Genomic DNA, 27,185 nt, shown 5'->3' with positions numbered 1-27,185 from the left:
AGCAACATGGGATCCTGCCACAATGATGTAAAATGTATTCAAAAAAACATAGGTTTGTGAGGGAAGAGACCTCCCAAGGTGATCCAGGCCACCCCCTGCCATGGACAGGGGCACCTTCCACTATCCCAGGGTGCTCCAAGCCCTGTCCAACCTGGCCTTGGACACTTCCAGGGATGGGGCAGCCACAGCTGCTCTGGGCAACCTGAGAATTTATTTTTCTAGCCTAATACCAAGTACATGTTGTTCAACTTTGCCTTGCAGCTGATGTTAAAGCATATTTAAACTGGCGGTACTTGTTACCATGTTTTAGATATAATACAAGACCTCACTAAGCACTCACATATTTTACTGGCAATTAAACTTACACAGGATAGGAAGAATCTCCTGAACAGCTGCCTGAAGTGTCACACCAGAAGCCTGAAGATACAGTTGGAGGTTTTATAGTTCAGCAGGGCAGCATAGCATCTATTATTCAGTTATTTTAGGTCAGGTTTTCTGTTGTGGATAGTTTTAGGAGAGCTGGGTAACAGATTATTTCTGTACTAGTCCAGCACAAGACAAGAGTGGAGTTAGAATTTTCTCCTTCTACACACATATGCCTGTTTCCCATTTTAGTATTGACAGGATAAGAAGAATTGACAAGACACTAACCCTTAATGTTCTTACACATATCACATAAACACCTACAGTTTCCTAATAAATCCTGCTTAAGAGAACTGGCATCTGGCAAATGGATTTCATGTAAAGCCACAAAAGGATAAAACAGAACTGGCTTGTGAAACAGCTGTTACCACAAACTAGTGCAGTAACAAAACCAGCATGGTTTGAACTCTCCCAGCTTACCTGTTCTGCAGCTCCTGGTTCCCTCTTCAAAATTGCTTCAGCTGCTTTATTGTTTTTGTATGTCATGGCACAAGCAAAGGGAGTCATTCCTTGCCTGTCACGTACATTCAGCTTAATATCTGGATGTGAAATCATCAGCTGAATGATAACATTATGTTGGTTGCTAATGGCAACATGGATTGGAGTTCTTCCTTCTGCATCCTAGAAGGAAACCAGAAAGTTTGTTAAATATAGACTCAGTAGTACAGAAATCCTTCCCTAACTCTGAAGGGTCAAGGAAACTTTGTAGTTTAGTCCTGTCACCTACCCAGCTTCCTTCAGCATGGACACCAAACAGCTGCAGGGCAGGCTCAAACACACAGTGTAAGAAAAGCAAATTGAGATTCGTTTCTCCCAACAGGTTGACCTCAATTCTGTGCTACAGAGCCCTTTAAACAGCTCACCATAACATCTCCCATTTAGTCAGTCATTTTGGGGGCAGAGATTAGCATGCAAATTTAATAGCAAAGTCAGCTGAGGTGTTTAAACATTTGTCTGCATCAAGCAGCAGTTTACAGCCAAGGCTGCTTTGTGACTGTGTTCTGTAATTCATTTTAATGTCACTTTCAACAGCATCGGGACCTAAAAATGTTATCCATTCATTTCTTTTGTTGTTATTTATAAAGCTTCTGTTTAAGGATTACTGTGTAATCAAAAATGAAGTGTAACTCATACTTACATCACCTCAGTTTACTCAATAACAGAAGACATTTCCCAAACATACTAACAAAGCAGAGTATTCTGGGGTTTTACACTGTAGCTGGTTTAATTATTAATTACAGCTGTCCTCCTGCCTTTAACTCACACTAGGGACAGGACACACTGTATCCCCCTGTTCCACGAGAAAACCAACATTGCAGTAAGTTTTCTGTATCATTTTCCTTCAGCACAGGAAGGAAATTCCTGAATTAACCACCACATGGGCAGACAAGCACCAGGTGTGGTAAAAGCGACAGGAGAGGGGAGAGAAAGCAGAGCTGCACCAGTCATTGCCATGGCTCAGCTCTAAGAGCAAGATTCTCTTTTCTCTATCATGCAAAATACACAGGTGAGAGAAAAGTTTGTTTTCAGTACATTGGGGGAAAAGAATTTACTTTTAAAAATTGTGCATGATTTGTCCACATACCTGAGCATTGACATTGGCACCAAACTCCAGAAGGCACTGGATCACCTCCTCCAGTCCCCAGCAGGCTGCCAAGTGCAGGGGTGTCTGTCCATCATGGGCTTCCTCTTCTCCTTCCCCATTTGGGCCTGGCTTTCTGGGACTATTCACATCACACCCACTACAACAAACACAGTGCAGTCAATTCATTATGTTTAATCCAGATTTAAACTGCTTCAGTAGAGGTCACAGAAAAGATTCCAAGAGCTGACACAGCAACTGCTGACACATTCTACAAAATCCCAAGTTCCTGGTTTTGGTTTGACTCTTGTCATCAAGAAAATGATGCTATTACAGATAACAGAACGTGTCCTTTGGATTGGTCAGAATTCCCTGAGCATCACCCACCCAGCAAAAGCCTAAGGAAGCACAGTTGTTACTGATTTAAGAGAGCATTCAATTAATTTATGCCAGGAACACCCCACATGCATGTTAGAGCTTTGTGTTTGGGAAGGGCTCTGACCTGCGGATCAGGAAACAAGCAATCTGTTCACTGTTCTCATCAATGGCTCTGTGCAGAAGGGTTTGTGAGCAGCCACTGGGTCCTGACCCCCAACACGTGGCATCACAGCCATGCCTGACCTGGAAAGAGAAGTCCAATGACACAATGAAGGGTTTTTTTTAATAGGTTCCTACTATAGTCCCTGACTAATGCTTCTGGAACATTATCCCCTAGAGGTAAAACTTGACTTGTCTTGTCTATTCCTGTGACAGTCACTGAATTTCAGGAAGCTATATTAAAGTCCTCCAGAACAATACTTTTATCAGTTTACTGTGTAATCCTTAATTAGGTGGTATTTACTAACAATTCAAATATTTGTCCATACACTTTGATAGACAGATCTAAAGCAGGTTGGACTAGTTACCTCATTTTCAGCAATGACAGGCACCTACAGTAAATCAAGCAGCAACAGCAGACATTGCTTTTGAAGGTCTGGCCCAGTTCCCTGCTTGCTCAGACATTCAGCTAAACAGAGAGAAGTTTTTTCCAGGAACTGTATTGCTAATATTTGTATTCTTCAACTAGAGAACTATGTACTTGAGCAATGAGGCACTTAAGACTTGTTCTACTCCACTTGACAAACTATTGACAAGGTTTAAAGATGAGCAGTTAAGAGTGTTGACTCCATAGAAAAGTGCTGATGAACACAGTCAAGAACAGCTACAAAACATATTTCTCACGTCACATTTTTAACCAGTTGTCTCTAGCAGACAATTGGACAAAGCTTCCAAGTAACCCCCTTATGAAAAAGACACAAGGAGGTCTACCTGTGTATCCTAGGAAATCTGTTGTATCATCCACGCCTGAAAGTAAACAGTCTTTAAAGAAAATATGAGCATTTAAAGACCTTCTTCGTTCAATGTTAAGATGCAATAAAAAGCACATACATTAAAGCATAAAATGACTATTTAGTTTTATTCAGAAAGCTGATAATTACACAAGTTGTGTATGCTACAGATTGATCTAAGCAGATCCTTACTCCATCCAGATCAGGAATCCAGACAGCAGGATATATATAGAATATATTTTTTTATTAAAGTGGCTGCCAGATATTTGGTCATGCACACTACAGTATTTATAAGATTCCTGCAGTAAAGAGGAATTTCTGGTGAAGAAAAGACCTCCAGAAATTAGTAATATTGGACTAGTCTGTTATTTTCATGCATTGAGTTTGCTTTTGCTGATGAAGCATTTTGCTGCTAGGAAGATGAACAAAAGTGAGACTAAAGCCACCTGACTCTTACCAGAGTTGATGCAATGTCTTCCAGGTTGTTTTCCAAGGCAAGCCACAAGGGAGGATTTCCTTTCTCATCAGGCACAGACATGTCTGCTCCCCTGGTACAAATGGCATCCACCACCAGTGGGAGCTGGTTTTGGATGGCCAGCTGCAGGGCTGTCTGTCCATCCTGGGTCCTGCAGCAGGGACACTTCCAAGTGTTACAGATGCATTATAAAGTTCAGCAACAGCACTTAATTGGCATAGCCAAGAATTAACTCCTGTTGTATGTATTTTTGCATCACAAACACACCATGTATTTCATCACAGCTCTCTAGTCTACCTTTCTCTCCCCTTCACTTTTAGCAAGTGATTGATTTCTACAGTTGGAAAAACAAGTCAGTGTTCTTAGCTCAGAGACATTCAATTCCTTCAGTGCAGCCATTATTTGAACAGAGTTCTTTCTGAGCCAGCCTGCTGCCACAGAAGCAAACAGCTTTGTCTCCAACGTGGAACACTTCAAGCAACAGTCAAATACCAACTGTTAAAAAGTTGAAGTCAGAACAGCAGCTTTAGGCAGTTTGTACCCATTCATTACAGTACAGCTTGCCAAATTTAACAGACAGCCTGTCAGTCATGTAAGCAGACAAATGTTCTGTTAAGTCTAATGTAAGTTGTCTAGGAGACACTGAGGAGGAAAGATTATCAGACTCCTGTTGCTGGATCAGTATCTAATTATTTTAGATGGTAGCAAACATGCAGCTCTAACAAGCTGGCAAATGGATGAGACAATAGAAGCTCAGTGCCTCTAGGGCTGTCTCTAGGACTTCAGTCTGCCACAGAGGAAGCTGTTTTACCCTGAATTAAGTGGCACCTCCTTCTGCAGCCTCAAGAGGAGGTACTGACTAATGGAGCTGTACCTAGGACCAAGTTAACGCATGTAATCCCTCAGCCATAACCAGTGCCACAAAACAGTGCCAAACACAACTATGTGTAAATCAGATCTGGAACAAATCTCAAGCCATTATACAAAGGCAGTCAGCACCTGCTCCTAGACACATACACAGGTGAGAGTTCTGTCAGTTAGGAGCTTACCTGACATTTATATCTGCCTGGTGTTCCAGCAGGAAGAGGGCACTCTTACTGTCCTGCCTCTGGATTGCCATGTGCAGTAGCGTCTGTCCATCTGACATGGTGTCATTGATGGATGCCCCAGATCCCAGCAGCTGGGCTGCTATTGTGTGCATGCCTGAACAGAACAAGCTCATTAGTATTTCACCTTCAGTTCTATAAAACAGACACACTGAGACTAATAGACTCAAGTTAATGTGCACAGACAATATGATTAATAGTTTTCATCTGATATGAAAACTACCAGTGGGTTCACAGAGGAAGAATTCCACTAAAGTGCAAGCACAGTCCTGGGCAGAAGCTGCAGGACTAGAAATCTTTCACTAAGTCATATGTGAACACTAATTTTAAAATATGAAGAACCATCTAAAGCTCTCTTTGACAACTCCTCCCCAGCAGCACAAGCCAGAACATGAACACACAGCAGCTGTTTTATCTTTAAGAAAATCTTGTTCCTGTAGTAGCTTCACATCCTGAAGGCACATACCTGTCCAAAGAGCCAATCCCAGCACAGTCTGGTCTCTTGAGTCCTTCAGACTAAAGTCAGGAATAATTTGCAAATTGTTGGTAGCATGAAGAGCATTAGCTACAAGAAAGCACAAGGAATTAGGGTATGCTTGTACTTGACCTGCAGCCACAACCTGAAAGCTGCAGCAGCAATGCCACAGTTTGTACTAAGCTGTTCCTTTAGCAGTCAGTGTGTAAGATCTGAGCAAAGCACCTTCAGCTTCCCTGATGTGACACTGCCTAGGATTCAGACCATATTGCCACTACTGACTGATCTTAACACATATACAGAGAAAAAAAATCAATTTTCTAGCTAAGAGGGTTAACCTGTCCCTTTCTAGGTGCAATTCCAAATAGAGTGGTATATACAAGGCTCTGAGAATGAAGAGTGGAGGCTCCACAATATGGTGCAGCCTGGGATGGGCAATATTTACCCCAGATCACCTACTGGGATGGGCAGTATTTACCTGGGATGGGCAATATTTACCCCAGTTTACCTACTTCCTGCTAAATCCCACTTATGGTAGGAGACAAAACTGGCCCTGCTTCAGCTGTCAAATTCCCTCCTGATGCTAGAAAGCTGATTAGTAGCATTTAATGAACTCATCTGCTGGTATTTGAGTACTCAAGTCTCAACTCTACTAAAACACCAGTATTGCTCTGTATAAAGTCCTCTTAGTAAGGAGTTGAGGGAGGCAGAAGTCTCACCACAGAAAAATGTCTTAATCCAAAATTGCTTCCAGCATCCAACTGAAGCAAATGCTTTGAAGCTATCTCAGCTGTAACAGAACCCAAGACTAACTGCTCAAGTCCATTATCTACAGTGGGGAATTTACAAACAGACAAAATAATGTCCTTGTTTAAACAAGCAGATGTTTTAAGACTAGTTAGCCGGTCTTATTAATTGCTATACTTAAACACTGCTTACAGGAAGATCTGCTTTCTTAGTAGTTTGTCAGAACACCTTGAATGCCATCCTGACACACCAATTCACTGCAGCATCAAGTCAGGACACCCACCTTTTTGTTCTAGGATGACTGACACCACATCTGGGTGGTTGTAAGCAATAGCCATGTGAAGGGGAGTTTGCAGATGAACATTCTCTGCTGATGGAGGAGCAGGTGCATCCTTCTGCCCAGGCACTGCTTCTGCTGTCTGGATGTTGGGATTGGCTCCTTGCTGCAGGAGCTCTGCCGTCAGGTTTGCCAGGCCATGCCTGCAGGCTGTGTGCAGTGGGGTTTCTCCCTTTAATAAACAAGGTGCTGAGTTAACAGCTTGAGACATGAGGAGAAACAGCTTTTAAACTCTTAAAATTAAACTATTAAAATTACAAGAGCTGGTGAAGAGTTTCACCCCTAGTCACTGAAGCTCATTAGGAGCTCCAAACTACATGAGTTAGCTTTTACTAAGGATTTTATTACACGAGGCACTGCAGTAAGTGCTAAAAGCATGTTAACAGCTGGTGATTCTGCAAGAACAGCACCACAAGAATGCAAGTGGTCACTAGCAAATACCTGAAAACATGCAAAGGTTCACAAAGTGCTCCAACTTGCTTTAAGCTATGGTTTAGCTATAAGAAATCTCTGCTATCTTATTTTTGAAGAGAAGTAAGGAAACTTTCAGAGTAAGTTTCTGCTTTTACCCATTTGTTTTGGTGGTTGACTTTTGCTCCATGCGTTGCTAGGAAGAGAGAGGCTGCCTCATTTCCTGCACCAGCTGCTCTCTGAAGCAAGCAGTTTCCTAAAGAAAAACCATGGACACTGTTATTCCAACCACACTTTGATACTGAAGTGTGCTAACACCTTCCCCACTACACTTTGAAGTCAACAAGGAAAACCCTTGCTATTAGGTTGGTAGAAGCCCCCTTCCAATTGTCACATGCACTTCCATTTAGTGATTACACATCTTGAAATTGTAAATATTAGAACCTGGCAATGAGTCCAGATTTTCTGTCACTTCCTGCAAGTCCATCTCAGCTTGCCAGTGCACGAGCTCTGGGTAAAGCAACTACCACCTAGCATTTATTATGGAGCAATTGCTGCTGAAACCTCATGCAGCTCCTCCAAGTGCAGTCAGCATTAAGCAATTAACACACAAGCCTTCCACCTACAATGAAATACAAACCTCTGGTTTACCTGTTACTGTGTCTGGAGCATCTGTATTGCTGCCTCGCTGGATCAACCTTGCTGCAAAACTGTTCTCATCAAAGGAGGTTCCATTCACAACAGGGGCATCCTCAAAAGGGTTCACAGACTGATCAGAGGACACAGTGATATACTGGACTGCAAGCCACAGAGCTGTGCTGCCTTCATGATCCTTCAGCTCCAAGTCTAGTCTAAAAATAAGAGTTAGTGTCCCCCAGTTTGTATCTTAAAAAGTGGTTCCTCAACACAGCTGAAATCCAAGTGTCTGAACAGCCATATTAACTCATCTCATACCTCTCTGACAACTTTTGCTTGCCAAGAAGCTACTGTAGCTCCAGTTACTTCAGACAATTTGTGAATACTCTGAAACAAGCACAGCTCCTTTCAGTGACTACTAGAGTCAAGCTCGTTGCTTGTAGGGAAGTGTAGATTCCCTGGTAGATTGGGCTCCCACTAAATGTAACAAAGAGGCAAATTCCCTTGAGTAAGCTGTGTACAGGAGCTGCAAATTCAGCTGCAATGAAACTGAGTCAAATGAAGTCTCCTGCTTCACCATCCTAAGAATTCATCTCTAAGGAGAACCCAAGTTGAACTCAAGAATATATTGAGATATTTCAAGAGTGTTATTACTCCTTTCAGCTCCACTACAAATCAACCTTCACCTCTGGAATTATTTCAGCCTCTTTATAAAACACAGAGATGCAGTTTGCTGCTTCTTTACAGTAGGGTAAAAACTTACATGGCTTCTGATATGGTTTTAACATCTCATTTATGCAAAGCCTTTACACTTTTGCATCCCAAATTCTTACTAGTCTTATTATAAGGGAAAAAGGCACAGAGGAGTTGTAAAACCAGTTTTCACATCTTCACTGTCCAAGGTAACCTTGGTGCATTCATTTTACATTCATGTGAGACTTACTGCTTGCACTGCAGGAGCTGGCTGAACACAGGCTCATTCCTGACCACAATGGACACGTGCAAGGGGCTCCTGGAATTAGAGCAAAGTTACAGCAGGAATGAGTGAGACACTGCAGACTCTGGCCCCAGCCACCAATGTGCCCCTAGAGAACTACAGGCTTTCATCTCTGCTTAAAGGAGAAAGGCACAAGCATTTATTAAAAGAAAGACAAATCTAAACTTTTAGTGAACATGACTCCAAATTATTTAGTAGTAAGGAACTCATTAATGTAAGAAGTAACTTTAAAGGAAGAAGCACAACAGCTTCACCTATCAGAATCATGCAGCTGATACATTCCAAGTCTTCTATATTATTTTATAAACTTGATTGCCAGCCTAAACTAACCTGTAAAAAACCTTACAGGCCCTACGCTTCAGAAAACACACTGTAGAAACTGGCATTTTTGAGAACATTTTGGTTTCCCTGACAGCTTCAGGTATATTATTTGTCATCTTAGTTAGCTTTTACCATTCAGTGACTCAATAAAGGCAATTTAGCTGTATTCCATGTGTTCTAACACTATCAACTCACCCCAGTTTTCTGTAGCTGGGCTATGTTTAATTTGCCATGCCAAGGTACCATTCAGCCTGCACAGCTTTCTTTGAGTGCTACCAACAGGTCTCAAATTGGGTAAATGAGCTCCTGCTTCCAGCATCAGCTGTACTTTGCTGAAAGACCTGAACAGGTTGTTAGGAGGTTGCATCTGATCTCCACAGCATTGACTGTGGAGCAGATTGTCTGCAGCACTTCACTTCCCCCAGTATTTACCTGCCTTTGCTGTCCTGCATGTTTGGGTTGGCTCCTGCCTGCAGGAGGGCCTGAGCAATCTGTGCCATCTCTGCCATGACATCTGGGGAGTGCTTCTTGGGGCTGTAGGATGCCACAAGGTGCAGAGGAGTCTCCTGGTCTCCCAGTGTAGCAGCATTCACACGGGCACCATTTTTAATGAGAAAGTTTGCAGCAAATTTATCTCCTTTTGTGAAACAAAACAAGGTTATTAATGGATATATGTAGCCTGTATATTTTATACTCCAGGAAACAGGTGCACATGACTTCATGCCATACATTCATTCCAACACAATTTCTGCTCCTAGAATGCCTCAGCAACAGGCAACTTCAACAATGCTTCACAGCAAAGTCAGGATTAAAATATTTCACAACAAGCCCTTGGAAAAAGTGATTTGCTCACAGCTTACCTATGATTCAAATTCTCACACCAGCTTATTGTTGTAGAGATACTGACTTTGCTTGTTCCTTTATCAAGATATATCCATTGTTGCTTTAATAAAACATTGGACAAACTGTGATGCTAAACAAACAAATATTTTTGGAACAACAGGTACTATTCCAGGCACTAGTCAAAAGTTTCCAGTTCAAGTCAGTCTGTTGAGTGTTACTACATAAACAAGCAATAACACTGCCTTTGCTCTTGGAAAATCAGGGCCTTGTATATACACAGGGTAAGGGCTTTAGCAGTGCAGACCCTGCATGCACAGCATTCACAAGAACTCCTTCTTGAGAGCTTCTCAGGAGTCCCAACTTAGACCCACTTCAACACATGAAACCTTGAACTTGAAACACCAATGCAAAGAATAATTTCAGGAAAATACTAGTTGCCCCTGCTTCAAAGGCTACTTTGCACAGACATATTCACATATTGCTTGGCCTGAGTGCAAGATCAGAGAACAAAGAACAGTGTTTCAATCTAGAGTGCTGGATTACCTCTGCCAACAAAAACAAAAGTCCCATTTTCTGATTTCCATATCAGACATTCTCCCACTTCTCAGTGATCATAAGTAGTAAGAATCATGTGGCAAGTGCAGTTTGCTTTAGCTCCACTTCCAGAACATGTGATTGTTAACTGTGATTAATTCACTGAAGCTGTGGTTACTGAAAAGCAAGTGTTCATTCCCAGAGCTCCAGCTCAGACTGAAAGCAGACATTAGAACTAGAGACAAATGCCAGTAGTAAGAATGAAGAGCAGCCTGCTGGAAATCCTGTGTTTCACAGGGCTGCAGCCATCACACACTGACCTATGCCTACAGTGTCTCCTACTCCTGCAGCTGAAGTCTCACTCACAGGATCAGATGCCAGTATTACCCTGTTCAGACATCAGGAGATTAATTCAAATTTTGTGAGCTTAAAATACAGCTCCCAACTTCTTCCTTTACTTCTAGGGGTCTGAGACAGTTTGGTGCTAGAAATAAACTTTCTGGAACAGAGCTGCCAAAGACACTGCAGAAATAAGGAGCAGCACAAGGTGTTTGCTGCAGATTTGCACCACACTTTGACCACAGGCCAAGATGCTGCTGATCCAAACCCTTCAGAGCACTGTGGCCATGGCAACCAGAACCTGCTGTGCTCCAGTTCTTGTAAGATGCATTTTCCACTCTAAGGTGGAGAACAGCTCAATATAATCATGTAGTTGTACTCAGATTCTACTCTGATAACTGCACTGGAGCTTTGAAAATGCTTAGGCTGGGCAGAGGTACCTCCACTTGCTCCTCATCTTCTTTCAGTCAGATTTTCCTCTTCTGAAACTGCAGTACAGCAGTGAGGACCCTCACTGTTAACCATATCTCTAAGAGGCACATGCTGCATTCAACCCAAGTCTAGGAAAAGACTTCATCTTTGTGACCCTTATGTTGTGGTGCCCCACTCAACTATTTGTCAGAAGGAACACTGTTAAATTAGAATATTCAGTGTCTGCCTGTATTTCTCCTCTTAGCAGGCAATGTTGTACTAGATTGCACCTGGATATCACACAGCATAAGTTTCCCCAGCCAGCAGACTGGTTCTCAGATCTCAAATATTCATCTGTTTGCTTTTATGTCTAAAAAAAAGCAAAACAAACAAAACCACAACAGGACAAAGTTCATATTTCACTACAATTTTCTAACTGCAATGTCAACTACAACACGACACACAAGTAAACTCTGAAATATATATTCCACACTGGGAACAACTGGAAGTTAACAAAGCTTCACATCCCATCTACTTACCTCTCTGGATGGCTTTATGGAGCAGACTCCAGCCTCTCTTGTCTGCCCTATCCACATCAGCCTTGTAGTTGACCAGTGTAGTTGCAATACTCTCCAGTCTTTGGGCCAGGGCTAGATCCAGAGCAAGATCTCCATTGTGATCCAATTCATTGAGCTTCCCAGGAAGCTACAACACAAACACAGCCAACTGCCATTAAAAGTGTTTGAATAACTATTCCCTGCACTTTATTGAGGGACAATTTATTTGCTAGTTGTTTGGAGTTTCATCCAAGCAGAACAAACAGCTGTTACTTAAGCTTTCAACAGAAAAGTTGTTCAAGGAAATGATTCTTACTGAACTGCCAGGAAGCAGCAGAGCTGTCTGTTATAACCACTCAGCTTTAAATGGGCAGAGCAATATCAGGTAATGGCTTTTATTAGATATATTCTGCTGCATGCAAGATGTTTTAAGCATTATGAATCACTTCTAAATTATGTAGCTACTGCTAGATAGATCTCCGTTACAGACACAGAAGTAGCTGTGGCAATGCTAAACATGCAAATAAGAATTAGTGACAAAAACCACAAACAAGGTTCAGACTGGAACTTAGGAACTGGTTATCTGAAACATCAAATTCTAGATAGATCAAGTCAGTCTCACTATACCTGAGAATCCATTTCAATAAGGTACAAAAAGACTACATCTTCTCTCTCCACTTTAATGGCCTTATGCAGGGGATATTCTGTCTTGGACTTGAACATTTTATACAACAGCTGAGCACTCATGCTGCTGAAGTCTTCTTTCCTCAAGTCATCCTAGGAGCAGTTCAGAAAGAGAAGGGTTAGCAACACTCCTGTTTTATTTATGGACAAGGCATTACACAATGTAATTCTCAAGTTCACAAAACAAGTTCAGTTAAAAGTTCAATTTTGATAACATTTTGGCAAGAACAATCCCATATAGTCTGTTAAGATTAGGAAGAAACAATCAGGAAGTTTCAAATCTTGCACTTGAGTTTCAAGATCAGTAGGTTAAATTATTATTTCTTTTTGTCTGCAGACATGGAAAAGCAGCATTTTAATGCTACTATGGTAGATTAACACTTAGTCTTTAAAATAATCCTCTACTAACTTATTCTTAACACTGACAAAAAGTCCTGCAACTATTGAAGACTAATTCATAAAATTATAAACAAAAGTAAACAGAGGCTTAGGAATGAAAATATCTTAGCTCTGAGCTAGTGCTCATTTGACTATACAGAAGCAACTTCATTTCCAGGTAGAGGTAAGCATCAAAAGTTAGGAGTCAAGAAGAAAGTCAAGAGTTAAAACTGCTGACTCACAGGTTCACATATAATAATCTTTTTTATGTATTAGCATATTAAAACACTTCCCTCTGCCTCAGAATTAGCCAAGGAAAGAAACCTCCACATCTAGAGTATGCATTTTAGATTTAGAATAAGCTAAAGCCCCATCTCAAGTCTAATGTTGACAACTCTTATTTTAAAGGCTAATTCATTACTCAGTTAATCAAACTTCACTCAAAATAAGAGATCAGAGCAAGTGAAACTTGCAAGTTGGTTGCAGGACTGGCTGCCTCTCTCTCCATTACAGAAGACAAATTGCCCTGGCTTCCATGAACTATTTTTAAAAGTAAAAGCAGGCCTGGGATTTGTGATCTGTATAGACAGAGACCAACTATGGACGAACTTATAAACACTTTGAAACCCAGATTTGATAAACAACCCTCTTGTTTATTAGGAGACAGTCCCTTGTATCTTCTTCATGTTTAGGAAACTGAGACACTTTGTACAGTGAAGTATTTCCAACCAACAGAACAAGACTTTGGGCAGAAGTTACTCTTCCCCACCAAGACATTCTCAAGATAACTGACAAGATGTTAGACAGTGTGGTAAGGGAAGCAAAATCCTACCAGTGAGTTTCTATAATGTGCAAACATTTCTCATCCTGCTTCCCTGTGCCAGGACTCACCCAGTGGCTAGCAATGATCTCAGCACAGTAGTTGAGGAGGGTGCTGGCACTGAGCTCCTCAGCAGTCTGGTAGAAACGGATGCAGTTCCTGACATTAACCAGTGACATCACTCCTTTTTCACATCTGTCAAAACAGGAAAGCCAGTGGTCAGTAATCAAAAAAATTTACTTAATTACTGTTCAATGCTGTAACAGAGTCCTAACACTGCTTTTCATAGATGCTGGTAGAATATGGCTTGGACTAACTTTACTAGAAGGCTGAACTGCATAAACATACTCTCATCAGCAGCCCTAGAAGACACCTCCCCAAAGGACTGACTTCTATCAGAGAGATAGCCAAGGTCCCATGATAACACCACACTGCAGGATCTGCAAGCACAGATCCACCCCAGCTCTCCCAAGGGCACAAACTGCAGTTCATTCACTGCCATGAAGTAGGGAGATGTGACCTACAGTGACCACAAGCAGGGGCTGTTGAGGTTGGACATCAGGAAAAATGTCTCACTGCAAGGGTAGTCAGGCACTGGCACAGCTGCCTGGGGCAGGGTGGAGTCACCATCCCTGCAGGATTTAACAGATGTGGCACCTGGGGATATGGTTAATGATGGACTTGGCAGTGCTGGGCTGTTGGCCACTCATCTTAGTGGTCTTCTCCAGCCTAAACAATTCCATTATTCAGTGATTCTGTACCTACAAAAACATCTCATAATTATGAATGGCATCCTACACATGGAGCTGTCACTGGACTGCTGACCAGACAAGTGCTAAGTTCACAGTCCAACATAAGGGCAGCTTTCAGGCTGGTACAAGGCTTGAAGCAGTTTTAGCCTTGGCCTTACAGATTTCAACTCCTCTGGTCAGAACACTTGACAGCAATTTAGTTGCTTCACATTGAAGGCACACAAATCACAGCTTATGAATGTCATGTACTGCTACAGACATCCCTTGGGCAAAGGATTATTCTATCAAAGGGTACTTTGACTAAATTGAAGGCTTTGAAGTTGTACACAACTTGAGGAGGTTTCAATTTGTACATTCAGGCTTCTCACTAACTCTAAATGGTTTAGAACACCCTAAAGAGTTCAAGATAACAACCTAGCCCCTAGTGCCACAGAGTAATCACAGTCTCAGACTGGGAAAGCACCATACTGTTACACTAACCTTATTTCTCAAGAAAGGTTGCACAAGATGCACAGAAGTTACAAAAATTTCACCTGTGCCACCTTAATACTGCAAACTAATTGCCATTGATTCGTGCTAGCATTATCTAACAACTCCTTTCTTGCAACTCTCCTGAACCTGATGCTATCCTACTGATCTCTCAACACAAGATTAGGGTTATTAGTTTGGCTGGGAGAAGAACTGAAAAATAAACACAAAACCTATGAGAAGTCTGCTACAGTTTAACTCTAGTGCAACACTTCATTTCCCCTGATAAACTCAATGACATGCTGTATTATTAAAAGCTCAAGACTTTGAAAAAGCATAATTTTATCCTATTGCCAGCAGCTATCATCTTCTTTCTGTTCAAACAAGGTTTAAGAGTTCAAGTATATTTACTAAGACTCACCTTTCCCTAAGCAGCTGGAGCTGAAATTTATTAGCTAATTTCATGAGTTCTGTCAAGAAGATATCATCTTCTCTCAGCTCAAGTTCATCTGTGTAGATCCACCTCAGCATTGCCATGGTTACCTCTGGGTCAGCATCTGCTACAGGGAGCAACAGGATTAATAAAATACTCAAAAACAATCACCTATCCTAGTAATTGCTATTCCTTTCACTTCTAAAAGTCACAGCTACCATAAAAAAAAAAAAAGATAGTCTTGTTTTGAAACTGTACTTTGTTCAAAATGTCAAAATGAGTGAAATTGGTCAGAAGTTGAGTAACAGTGCTGGCACCAAGCAGGAAAATAATCTTACACTGCAACACTGTGCAGAATGCAGGGAGCACTGTAACATCTACCAATGCTGCATATTTAGGGATCCTTATAAAGTCCTTGGTCCCTCACATATGGCCTAAGGCACATCCACACCTGACAAGAACAAAGCCCCTTTTAATTTAACAGCCATATGTTATGAACTGCTGCATCCCAACAAAGGTACTCACACCTTGTTACACTGGTAGTAACTACAAAGCACTTCAAACTGCTGCTAGCCATTTCTAGGAGAAGTGCAAAAAAGCCAGTTTAAGAAGCTGGTTAGATTTCAGGTCTTTACAAGACTGATCACAAACTGATGTTTTTACACAGTGGGAAAACCAGAAAATCACACCATGAGACACTACACAAGCCCAGTGGCCAAGGACCTTTGTCACTCACTCACAATTAAAATGACAATCCATTTTACAAGGATGTAGATAAGAATAACTTCAGAAGATCAGATCAATTACAACAGTAACACCATCCATTTTAAAAATTAACCTCAGTCCTTTGAGCTGCTTTGTTCTTTAAAAAAATATTTTGAATTATAAACCTTAAAGAACTTGAAATACCCATCTTAAAACATGTCCTTTAGATGTTGGGCTGGCCCAGATTATCTGCAGAGTAGTAGAAGTACTTGGCATGCAGACTGCCTCTCAGGAATCACAAGGTTTTAGTAAGACAAGTATTTTTGTCAAACTCAAAGCAATCAGAAAGCCTCCTTGAGATGTACTATCAGCTCTGCCTTGGCAGAGGTAAGAGTGCATTTTCTCCCTCTCAGTAAGAGAACATGTGTTCATCTCTTTCTACTCTTTTAAAGATTAGAAAATTCTACAGATTACATGAACTCTAAAAGTGCTCAATCTCAAGTGCTGCCTGCATTCTAAAGATAAGATTCAGGCACTCTTAGCCTGCAAATTCTTACCTTAAGAAAACAATTTGCAGGGAACAGCTTGTATCTTCCTCCAGCTACTTCATAAGCTATTCCTTGTGCCATTTATCAATCTTTTTAAAAAATCAATAATGCAATTTTACAGTGGAAAGTATCATTTACTAACACATATTTAAGCAGTGTTTGCATTGTTAAACATGTAAGACTGCAGTTATATTTGAGATTCTCAGACTAGCTTAGATGTGGAGCTAGAAATGCTTTGGACTGCCACTTGTAATGACACTACAATTCACATAAGAGCTTTTTAGTAATTATTTTTGTTAGCACAGCACTCAGTTTCAAAACTCCTTGGCATCTGTTCTCTTGTGGCTGCAGAAGGATCCACCAATGGTGTTGCAAGGAAACCTGTGCTGTCCCATAAAAGCAGCTTGCTGTGACTTGCTACTTTCCAGTTTGTCTGCACTTAGAATTCACTGTAAGATTGTGCAGAACGTGAAGCCAATGCTTAATATTCAATTCAATGCTTAATATTAAATATACTTAATATTCAACATGCCAGTCAGCAGGCCTGCTTAACTTCATACCTAGTTTTATTGCTCACAAATTAATTGTATAAGGCTCTCCTACACTGTTAAGTACAGAAAAGCCTTTTGAGAGGTTCAATCTGCAGAAGCACTGCCCAGTGTGAGTACATGCAAGAAACAGCTACAACAGAACAAAACACTCGTGTAGAAGATGGTCTGTTAGAAAACTTCTCTTCCTCACCTGTTTTATAAAGGTATCAAAGTGCCAAAGCAAACAATTTCAGTAACACATCAGTACTTGCATTCACTTCCCACACACACCGTGTTAACAAGCAGCAAGGTATTTCCGTGACACGCTTCAGAGAAATTATGCACACTACCTCAAAAAGCCCTGTCCTTCCTCAAAAAGGAAGAAGTCAAGCTCCTCCATATAGATTTGTTTTTCATTATGTTTAGTTGACTCTAGAAAAGACAAACAGGCCACAAATCTCAACTCCTGTTTGTTAAAGAGAAAGAAGGCAGGTTACTGATTTAACTACCACTAGCACCCACTTCACAAGCTCACCACCACTCCAGAGAGAGAGCTCGGTTATCAACAGATCAAGCACCACTTTTAGTGCACGGCAGGAGGCTGGAAGGCACTTAAGTAACCTTCTCCCAACGGGCCCTTTCACAAGTCACCCTAAAGCCAACGGAGGCATCACATTACTCAGCAGTGACTGACCTGACAGATCCAGCTCCTCTGTTGAGGCCAGGTTGGCAAGGCTCCAGGAATCGCTGCGCGCCGCCAGGACAAATTTGTGAGCACGGATGTGCTTGTCCCCAACCTTTATCTTCAGATCACTGAGAGGAGAAAAAACCACAAAAACCTATTATGCAGACTTCTCCTGCACTTAGGTATGTACAGATTCTCCATGGTATCTGTATCTGGGTATCCACATTCAGGTTCAAGTTGTTTGAGACATTAAAACACAACTGGTTAAGCAGAACATGTTGTCAAATGACAATTCATATTTTTCTAGGGAGAAATGCAATGAGTCATTCATATTTCAAGTGCTTGGTTGGTTTGGCTTTTTAAACCATTTCAGAATAAACAGCAAGAGAATTATTGTAGAAGTTAGGAAAAGCCAACAATCTTGAAGTTAAATATTTATGTCACAGTGTCCATACCAATACTGTCAGCTGAGCACCAATGCTTTCAGGCAAGACCAGCAAGAGAACAATGCTGTCTGACAGGAGGCTGCGTGCAAGGCAGAATCCCCAGCTCCCAGGAGACCAGCTGTCAGGAACACCCATTTCATCCTGACCCTTTACACCAGCTTATCCACTTGTCCAGATCATTTGGAAATCCCATGGCCTGCAAATGTTCAGACTGTGTAGGTGTGCTTTCCAGACCATTTTCCAAATCAAAGCACTGCTACAAACTACAGCACACACAGAGATGTTACCTAATGAAACCTGCACTGGGACCTGCTGCCTTTCTCATTCTGTGATATGTAGGCCCTTTGAGACAAGCATTCAATGCCTTTAAAGCTAAGGAGATGGACAGAAATAAAGTGTTCCAACTCTTCTGACATATACTACCTAACACATCTTTTACCCACCAGGCTACAGAAGTTCTTGCAGTCACAGAGCCTCATCTCTGGGAGGCTCATGAAGAGATGCTGGTGCAAGGTAATCTTAACTAAAATAGATTTTCCCTTACATGACTAAACTCCTTTACTATATTGGCTTTGCTTTCAGTAACAGCAAAGAAATTGATAAATATCATAATCTCAAAAATTAATCAGCTCAGGGATCTAGAATATGGAAGGGATCCTTAGTGTGCCTAGGGAAAAGAAACTATTAACCATAATTTTGTGTTGAGACTCAAAAATAGAGTGTATCATTAAGTCACATACATCACTAATACAACCAGACAAACAAAATTATTCAGGCTTCTTCATACACAACAGGAATACAGCACTGAAAATGTTTTAAGACAAAGCCTTTCAAGAAAGGAACAGTTTTTCCAGACACATTGTGTAATTAATCTATCAACTGAGCATGGTTCAGTTCAAAACTCCTTCTTGTCAAAGCAAGCTTTGCTGCTGACAGTGATTGTGGTTAGTTTTTTGAGATGAACTTCTGCTAAGAGCTCTCCATTCAAGAACTGGATTCAGTATGCCACGACCTTAGCAAGCTCCTCCACCTACAGCTGCAACTCAGGACTCTGTTCACATGTGGCAGCAAAGAATTTTCCTTGTGTAAGACCAGCACCCTGTGCAGTCAATAAAACCAAAGGCTGCTGTAATTCCCTGTCCCAGGGGGGTTCCTCACCTGTACTGCTCCTGCTGGTAGAGCTCAGCTACAATGGCCAGCAGGCGGCTGATGAAGGTGTCGCTGGCATTGTCCTGGTTGGCCTCCACAGCCAGGACGTTGCATCTCCTTTCTGTATCCACAAGTTTCTTCTGCAGCTTCACGTACTCCTGGCGGAGGAGCAGCAGGTGCTTCTCCAGCTTGGCCACCTCCTCTGCAAGGCACACAGTGTTACCACAAGGCTGAGACATACACAACTCTGTTTGGCATCTGAGGGTATTTTCATATCTTGTTTAATTACAACACTCCAAGGAGAGTCCCTCCTCTTCCAAAGCATCTCACCCCCACTATTAAACCTTCCATTTTGTATCATTTTCATAAACACATTGAAAAATCATAACACAGTGATAAAAGCCACTTACAAACAAAGTTCTGAATTCTGTTTGGTCAGAAATGCCATACAGTTCCTAAAGCAATGGAGTCCATTTCTGTGGGAATTATGGTGGGCCAGAGGACTAAGTCTTAGGTTCTTACCCATTTTTTTCAGCCTAGTTAAGATGCTGTCGGACTTTTTAGCTGATACTTAAACTACAAGTGAGCATTAGAACAGCTGCTAAAGCACCATAATCTACCTCAGAGTATTTAACTGACCTGTTTAAAACTCCTCAACCTGTCAGCTAAGAAACTCCCCAAAAAATGGCCAGAGTGGAAAACAGATTATCCCCAGAATCCACGTGCTAAAGGCCAGTCAAAAGTACATAAAACCACTTCCTGCTGGCACACTGGAGGCACTCCACTGGTGAGGCATCACAGATGGAGTCAAGTCCATATTGGCTATTTCAGTTCAGGATCAGCAAAGCAACAGCACCTGGGAATCTGATCCTTGGACAGGTATTTCCATCCCATTGCAGAAGCCACTTTTCCACCACATTTAACTGGTCACTTCACAACATGCTGGGGTAAATCAACCCAGGCCACCTCTATGAAAAACCTCTACACCTCACTGCTGGAAGGAAACATCTGTACAAGTATTTAAAACCAATCCAACTTATAAGTGCTTACTTATGGATTAGTTGCAAAAACTGTATGTTTGCTATCAATCACAGGGCTTCATTATCTTTCCCCTATCATTAAGTTGATTTTTCAAGTAAAGCCAAATCCCAGACCAGTCCTAAAATAACAGGGGGCAGGGAGGATAAATTCAGACGCTAACCAGTGATTTTAGGTGGGAAAGTTCCTACAAGATTACTCCCTACTAGCCAGGAATTCCTATTTCAAAGACTTTTCCAAAATATTTACTAAACATCACTAGTACAAACAAGGAGAAACTGAGCTCTGTTGATCAGTGTTTTCTTCTTGCTCCTGTAGAAAAGTTCAACAGTCCAGCTGACCTTGGCCTTGCTCTGACAGAGGTGCCCAGGGCAGAGCATCAGTCTGTGGCAGACACAGCACCTTGTCCAGCCTGTCCTCTACACACCCTGCAGCAAACGCTGCCTCTGAACTCTCTAAACTTAACAATTGTAATGGATAAACAAAAGGCAACATGTCCCATTTTATTTTTCAGTTAACACATAAGCAGGTTTGGCAGGTACTTCCTTCAACAGCCTTTTTGTTTGCTTCATCCTTCAAAATTTCAGAGCTACCACCTCCTTTGGGACACCTTTCTCTTCCTACTGAAATATACTCTGATTTCAGAATTGTGCCATCAGCACCACACAGCCTCAAGGAGGGTTTGAAATCCTGCTGTGGTCAGTGTTTCTGTGTGAGGATGAATGCAGTTTTGGTGTTCCCAGAACTAGAAGGACATGTCCCTTGTTCCTCATTTCTCCATAAGGATGGTGTTGGGGCACAAAACAAGTCCTGCTGTTAGAGCAGGAGTCTGACAGGAGCCCAGAGTAAATAACACTGAGAACTACACCAAAGATTAGTGTATGAACAGCACCACTGTTCATTCAGTGAGTTTTTAGATGGCATACAAATTCAAATGCTAGGAATAAGAAGCTGCCTAGTGAAGCTCATTGCACGCACCACCCTACAGAAATCCTGCATCTTCCAGCCAAACCATGGGAGTGCAAAGGTGGGAATAAAGAATTGATACCACCATAAATACTGTCATTTTCACTAGCTCCAAATTAGCCTGAGACCACTAGGATACAATGCAGAATTACCTTAAACCCCCAAAGAGCAGCAGCTGAAGCTTTGTGCATGACCAACAATCCAGCTGGTCACTGCTGCTTTCAGGGCAATCCCAGACAATCCCCTCTAGCAGTGAAAGTCCCTCAAAGAACCAAAGCTTTGAGAACTCACTCTTGCTTTCAGACTGACACCAGATGCTTCCTGCAAACTCAGTGAGAAGGGCTGACAGGTATTTGTTACTGTACCAATTACAAGAACTGTAAAATAAAGTTTCTCTTATTCTTGTGACAGCCTGCACACATGTTGTGTAGTAGCAAGACTTGAGTATTTGATCCTACAGCACATTTCAAATGCACATTCAAGAGAGTCCTCAAGGTCCAGTTAATCAACATTTACAGCACAAGAGCAAAGGCTCAGTTTCCCCTGTAAACTGCTCACTTAAGGAGTGAACAAATAAAAGGCACAATTAGTGCAGGCACACACACACACATTTAATGATGGTCCTTGCCTCAAGGCACTGAAAGGCCAGGCTGAGCCAGATACCAGTAAAGCTCTGCCTAAACACCAACCCCAGTGCCTCAGTGAGGAGGATTCCCAGGTTCTGCAGAGCAGAAAACACAAAATGCCTCTTCTTCTGAGCCAGGTAAATAAGAGTAGCTTTTGTTAACAGCTTTCTGGCAGACTGATCAGCATCTCATGAACTGGCAGAAGTTTATATTCCATGTCAAAGGCTTTGAAGAGTTTTCAGGAAAGGCTACTGTCATTTTCTTATAGGAGAATGCACAGAAGTACTCGGGAGCAAATAGGTAAATGCAAACGGGGAGGCAAAAGGCAACGAGCAGACAGACAGCAGATATCAAAAATCAGAGGGAGGCTCTGGTGGAACCCATCACACAGCCCATTGCACCCATCAAAAGCAGTTCCAGAAGCCATACACACAAACTTGGTTTCCCTACAAAGTGGACCTGAGTGAAATATTTCAGAAAACCAAATTATTTCCTTATCCCCTCCACTGCTCCACACTCAGACCCTTATCTCCCCAAGGATGTTCAAGTCACTGCTTTCTGGTTCCTCCTCACTTCTGCTTATTTTTGATCTTTACCACCACAAAGCTCTACAGCTACTGCTTCTTTACACTGAAGCATTAATCCAACAATTCTTACCCATGCCTGCATGTAAACCTCTGGTATTAGCAGTGCAGAAAACCCAGGAATTACACACTAAGATATTCAATCAATCTGCAGGTAGCAATTGCAATAAATCTGATGCAGGATTTTTCTAGACAGAGGCAACACTTCCTTATGAGAAGCACTTGGCTTCTGAGCTAATAACCACAATTTGACAAGCTCCCTTCCTTAATAAGCTTTCACTTTACAGCTGACTCACGTGTAGCCCTTAACCAGAGAAGTGTGGCTGCAGGTAGGGACAAAATGAGCCCCTGTTCCAACACAACCTAAGGAGCTGAGAAGGGTGAAAACCCCAGCTTGTTATTCCAGTTCACACAGGATCATTCATTGGTCATGTGCTTTATTCAGCCAAAAGATCAGAGAATTACTTAAGGCAGGGAAGAATCTCTGAGAAGTACAGGTTGTCTGAAACAGGGCTTGCTTGTATCAGCTGCAGGTTAATTCTGCAAAGGAGGACCCTGAGCCACAGCCTCACACCCCTGAGGGTCTCTTTGGAGAAACCTTCACTACCTGAAGCCAACTAAAGCCTTCCAGAACGGGGTCACCAAGGCTTAAAAGCAAGCACAAGAGACTGGTCAGCTAAATATGAAGCAGTGGTATTTCAGCACACAAGAAATCAGGCATTCCTCTAAGGACTCATCAAACCAGCTTGACTACAGCATCCTCTCAGCTGATGCACGCCAGTCCAGCAGCATCTGCTCCATCTTAGTCAATATTCTACAAGTGTTCCTAAATTTCACCACTGTCCAAGAGCTGCACTTCCAGAGTTCAAGGCTCTGCTTTCACGACTCTAACTTCATTTCCTTCGTAACTTGGAGCATTTTAGCTCCGTTTGCACACTCCGTTTCCTCCAAGAAAAAGAGGAAGCTTGTCTTGCAGAAACGAGTAGAACTGCAAAAATCCAAGCGGTGTTTTTCCTAATCCCTTTATGTTACATTAACTTGAATGGTGCAATTGACAGCCTCCAAGCAAAACAGCAGCACTCCAGGAGCTCTGCAAACCTCACCTGAGCCTGACAAAAGGGCTCCAGTGCCCGGAGGCTGCAGCACCGGCGGTGCCCAGGGAAAACCGGGATGAGCTCCGGGCCGGGCACGCCGGGATGAGCCCCGGGATGAGCCCTAAGACACGGGCAGGAGCCCCCCCGGTCCCACGGCCTGCGGGGAGGGCTCGGCGGGACCTTCCGGCCGGCTCCCGCCGCCCCCGGCCGCCCCAAGCGCCCTCCCGTGAGGCGAAGCCGCCCGCGCCAGCCGGCCCCGCCCGGGGGTGCCCGCCCGCGGCCCCCGCCATCTCCCGCTCACCTCGGGGGCGGCCCGCCCCACCCGCCGCGGGCAGGGCCGAGCCCGTCCCGCACGGGAGAGCGGCGGGAGCCTCACGCTGCGGTGCCCCGGGAGCGGCGGAGGGCCCCGGCTGCCGCGGCCCCCGGCCCCGCCCGGCCCCTCACCCGGGCTCCCCCCCTCACCTTCCGCCATGTTGGCTCCGGCGCCGCAGCTCTCGCGAGAGCCGCCGCCCGCCCCAGCGCCACAGCGCGGCGGTCTCGCGAGAGCAGAGCAATAGCACCGCCACCGGCCGCGCTGCCGGGACGGTCCCGCTCTCTCCCCGTTATCCCGCCTCGTTATCCCGCCTTCTCCCGAGCTGTCCCGCCTTCTCCGCGTTATCCCACCTCCTCCCGCTTTATCCCGCCTTCTCGGAGTTATCCCGCCTCCTCCCGCGTTATCCTGCCTTCTCCCGCCTTCTCCCCGCCCCTCCGGCGGCACCGGCACGGCGCAGCCCCGGGACCGCGGCGGGAGCGGAGCGCGGCCGGGTGGAGCCGCCCCGGGATGCGCTTCCCACTTGCAGGAGGCGCCCGGTGATCCCGGCCGGAGCGCTGGGCTGGCGGGGAACGGCGAGGCGGCGGCTGGCACGGCTGGGGAACTGGAAAATACCGGCCAGCAGCGGGGAAATCGCCTCCGCTCACCCGCCCCAGGAGCGCCGGCCCGGGTCCCGAAAGCGCCTCCGGCCCGGCCACGGCTGCGGGAGCCGCGGCGAGAGGGTTCGGGCACGGGAGCTCCTTGCCGCTTCAGGTCCTGCTTTTGCTTCGGAGCCAGCAATCCCGGACACTGAATCTGTGCCCCCGGACACGGGATTGGTGCCCGGTGGGTGAATGGCTGCACTCGACCGGCAGTGACCGAGCACCGGTAACGGGATCATTTTCCCAGCCACGCGTACAACGCAGCTGCCCCTCGGCTGTTGTTGTTGTTGTTGATCATCGCTCCTGCTTAGATGCTACAGAAATGCCAAATACTTCATGCTGGTCCAACAGCAAACTTGTTGCTTGCTTTGAGGAGCAACTTTCAGTTAAACGTTTGAAGACTTTGTGCACAGTATAAAACTTTATGCACAGTATTGTTTTACAGGCATAATTTTTTCTGGACTCCACTATGCAGTGACCTTTGAAAAGTTGCTCTGCATCCCATTTATTTTGGTGTTGGATGAAACAGCACATCCAGAGCTGGGCCCATGAAGGCCATACAGTGTAGCTCTAGACATACCATGGAACAACCTGTCTCATTTTACACAGCTGTGTATGACTGCTGTATAGCAAATTACCCCACTGCTCATGGTGCTGTTGATCCTCTGGAGGAACTGTGAGGAAGCAAATTATTGCTTCCCGATCAGATTGAGTTTAATTTCACAGTAACAACAGGGATCAGATTTCAAACCACTGCTATGTTTTGCATCAAGGGAATTGTAATCTCCTCTAGGGATTTGCCTGGGCAGGAAGCTGTTGCAGGAGTCTCTCTAAACCCCATCCAGCTTCTGATTTGGTTTAGAATCCCTCGTGTTGCTGCTCTGTGTGCAGTGATGGCACTACACCAAGAGCAGGGCACCAGATGGTACAGACAGTGGAGTCCACCCCACATTGGCTTCCCAAAGCCCAAAATACCTTTCTAATCATTTCAGACTTTATGTGCTCTGCTTATTAATCATCTAGTTCCAAGAAGTGTTTTCAGGCACTGCAGCAGAAGACATTTTAGATAGTTGACAGTCCTTCTGAGTTTTAGGGATCCTTTCTGGTGCAGCAGGGAGAAACAGAAAAAGGGAATTAAGATGGCCACACCAGTTAGACATTAATCAGTATTTGATGCTTTTTCTTTTCCCCCAGTGATTCAGAGATATCTGGAATGCAGAGCAAATGCTCTGTGTTGGGGCAAAAATCAGCTCAAACCCTCAGCCAGGGTAACAAACCCCTGGAGAACCTACAGTGATAACTGAGCACCCTGCATGAACCAAAGTCTTGCTACAAGAAAAACTGAGGAATGCTGGTTTACCTCCTTGTTCACCAAGAATCCTCACACTACTTGTCAATCCTGCAGCTCCTCAGTGCTGTTCCCACCTGGTTTCATCACTAACAGCTTTCCACCAGTGCCCCTTTCAGCGTGGGGCAGGAACAAGGAGCCAAGTGTGATCACAGAAAAGTGAAATAAGCCATTTCCTTGCCTGCCAAAGGCTTCCTATAACCTGGACACTTGGCAGCACAGCCTGAGCTGCCTCTTTCATTCAGTCACTAGGCATTAGCCATACCTGCAGCTTGTAGATCTTAGCAGTATCCCACAGTAATGCTCCTCCCTGGGGAGGATCTGGGTCAGGTGGGATCACAAACCATCTGGGTAAGCCAAATAGATATCTGAATTTACAAAGAGGGGATGAGCAGTGCTGTGGAATTCCCAGTTCTTCCATACCACAGAAGGAAGACAAACATTTCCTAAAGAACAAACAAGCAGCAATTCTGGAGAGCATAGACATAAAGCTTTGAACAACTTTGTGAATTCACAGGTGAGTCTGTGAGTACTGTCTGTGGTACTTGGGAAGACAAAAGAGAGACCACTCTTGAATGTGCTGAAAGCAGCAAATACCTGAATTGCCTCACTTCCAGATACACTGTGGAAATTGAAAAGGAAGGTCAGCCTGTGGGGAAGCAAGTCCATTGGTAGGTTTAATAAGATCAGCTTTTTTCTATTCTTTTTTTTAATGGAAAGAATGACACCATGGCACTGAAATTCTGCACAGTCCCAACTTTAGGTGGAAAAGAGCAGTCAGCTGGTGGAAAAGAAAACTGCTCTGAAGACCTTTTGGACAAGTGCTCCAACAGGAACTCGAATCAGCTGTGTGTATCTGAGGGATTAAGTACTGCATGCACCTGCCTGGCTGCAGTAGCAGCTAGCCACCTAAAAGCAAATTTAACTAATGATTTCACAAAAAAAAAAATTCCAAATATGTAAATATAGATATCAAACATACCTGTTTATCTAAACCACCCATAGGAGGAAGTAGTACCTTTCCCTCTAACATTAAATGCCTTTTTGTCCCCAAGGGCTGCCTTGCCTCTAACAACTGTCACCTCCTTCCACCCCATCCCCCCTCACAAAACCTGCAATTTGTGCCTTTCAGCATGTGCATGTTGCACAGCAACATAAAATGGAGTCCAGATAGCAAATTAGGACTGAAGGCTTCTAAAATGCTGACTCTTTGACACTGGAACTCTTGATTTATCAGTGGGTGCTGCTGTGCTGTGGAAAGAAAAGAGATGAGAATTTTAAGTTCTTCTATAAAGTTTCTTTGGTCAAAGGCTTGAAAACTGTTTTGAGCAGATACTCTGAGATGAGTATTTGCTCACTAGAGATGGTTAGGGATAATATATAATAGGGATAAAGTTGTGTGTTTTATTTGCTCTTTCATAATTCAAGCTGAAGCACAGCACGTCCAACTCCTCAAGT

At 43.5% G+C, this 27,185-nt stretch overlaps 1 protein-coding gene across 2 annotated transcripts in view; it reads right to left on the bottom strand.

The window, feature by feature from the left end:
• Positions 1 to 24,086, bottom strand: part of ANKFY1 (ankyrin repeat and FYVE domain containing 1) — a 32,130-nt gene extending 8,044 nt beyond the window's left edge. Inside the window, exons 1-18 of one of the 2 annotated variants that reach the window (XM_059487248.1) lie at positions 23,891 to 24,086; positions 19,130 to 19,322; positions 17,535 to 17,653; positions 15,046 to 15,184; positions 13,476 to 13,599; positions 12,150 to 12,299; positions 11,505 to 11,670; positions 9,271 to 9,475; positions 8,464 to 8,532; positions 7,536 to 7,735; positions 7,043 to 7,140; positions 6,420 to 6,645; positions 5,381 to 5,479; positions 4,858 to 5,011; positions 3,791 to 3,959; positions 2,508 to 2,626; positions 2,009 to 2,165; positions 844 to 1,044 (exon numbers count right to left, since the gene is read on the bottom strand). In XM_059487248.1, coding sequence (XP_059343231.1) covers positions 844 to 1,044; positions 2,009 to 2,165; positions 2,508 to 2,626; positions 3,791 to 3,959; positions 4,858 to 5,011; positions 5,381 to 5,479; positions 6,420 to 6,645; positions 7,043 to 7,140; positions 7,536 to 7,735; positions 8,464 to 8,532; positions 9,271 to 9,475; positions 11,505 to 11,670; positions 12,150 to 12,299; positions 13,476 to 13,599; positions 15,046 to 15,184; positions 17,535 to 17,653; positions 19,130 to 19,322; positions 23,891 to 23,900 — 2,598 coding nt within the window. In that variant the 5' untranslated portion in view covers positions 23,901 to 24,086. The remainder of the gene's footprint in view (positions 1 to 843; positions 1,045 to 2,008; positions 2,166 to 2,507; positions 2,627 to 3,790; positions 3,960 to 4,857; positions 5,012 to 5,380; positions 5,480 to 6,419; positions 6,646 to 7,042; positions 7,141 to 7,535; positions 7,736 to 8,463; positions 8,533 to 9,270; positions 9,476 to 11,504; positions 11,671 to 12,149; positions 12,300 to 13,475; positions 13,600 to 15,045; positions 15,185 to 17,534; positions 17,654 to 19,129; positions 19,323 to 23,890) is intronic. The other variant, XM_059487249.1, reaches the window with a different exon arrangement.
• Between the last annotated feature and the right edge of the window lie 3,099 nt (positions 24,087 to 27,185).

The sequence above is a fragment of the Ammospiza nelsoni genome, chromosome 21, assembly GCF_027579445.1.
Source record: "Ammospiza nelsoni isolate bAmmNel1 chromosome 21, bAmmNel1.pri, whole genome shotgun sequence".
Classification (NCBI taxonomy): domain Eukaryota; kingdom Metazoa; phylum Chordata; class Aves; order Passeriformes; family Passerellidae; genus Ammospiza; species Ammospiza nelsoni.
The sequence above is the reverse complement of the archived record's forward strand: the minus strand, read 5'-3'. Positions and strand labels throughout refer to the sequence as shown.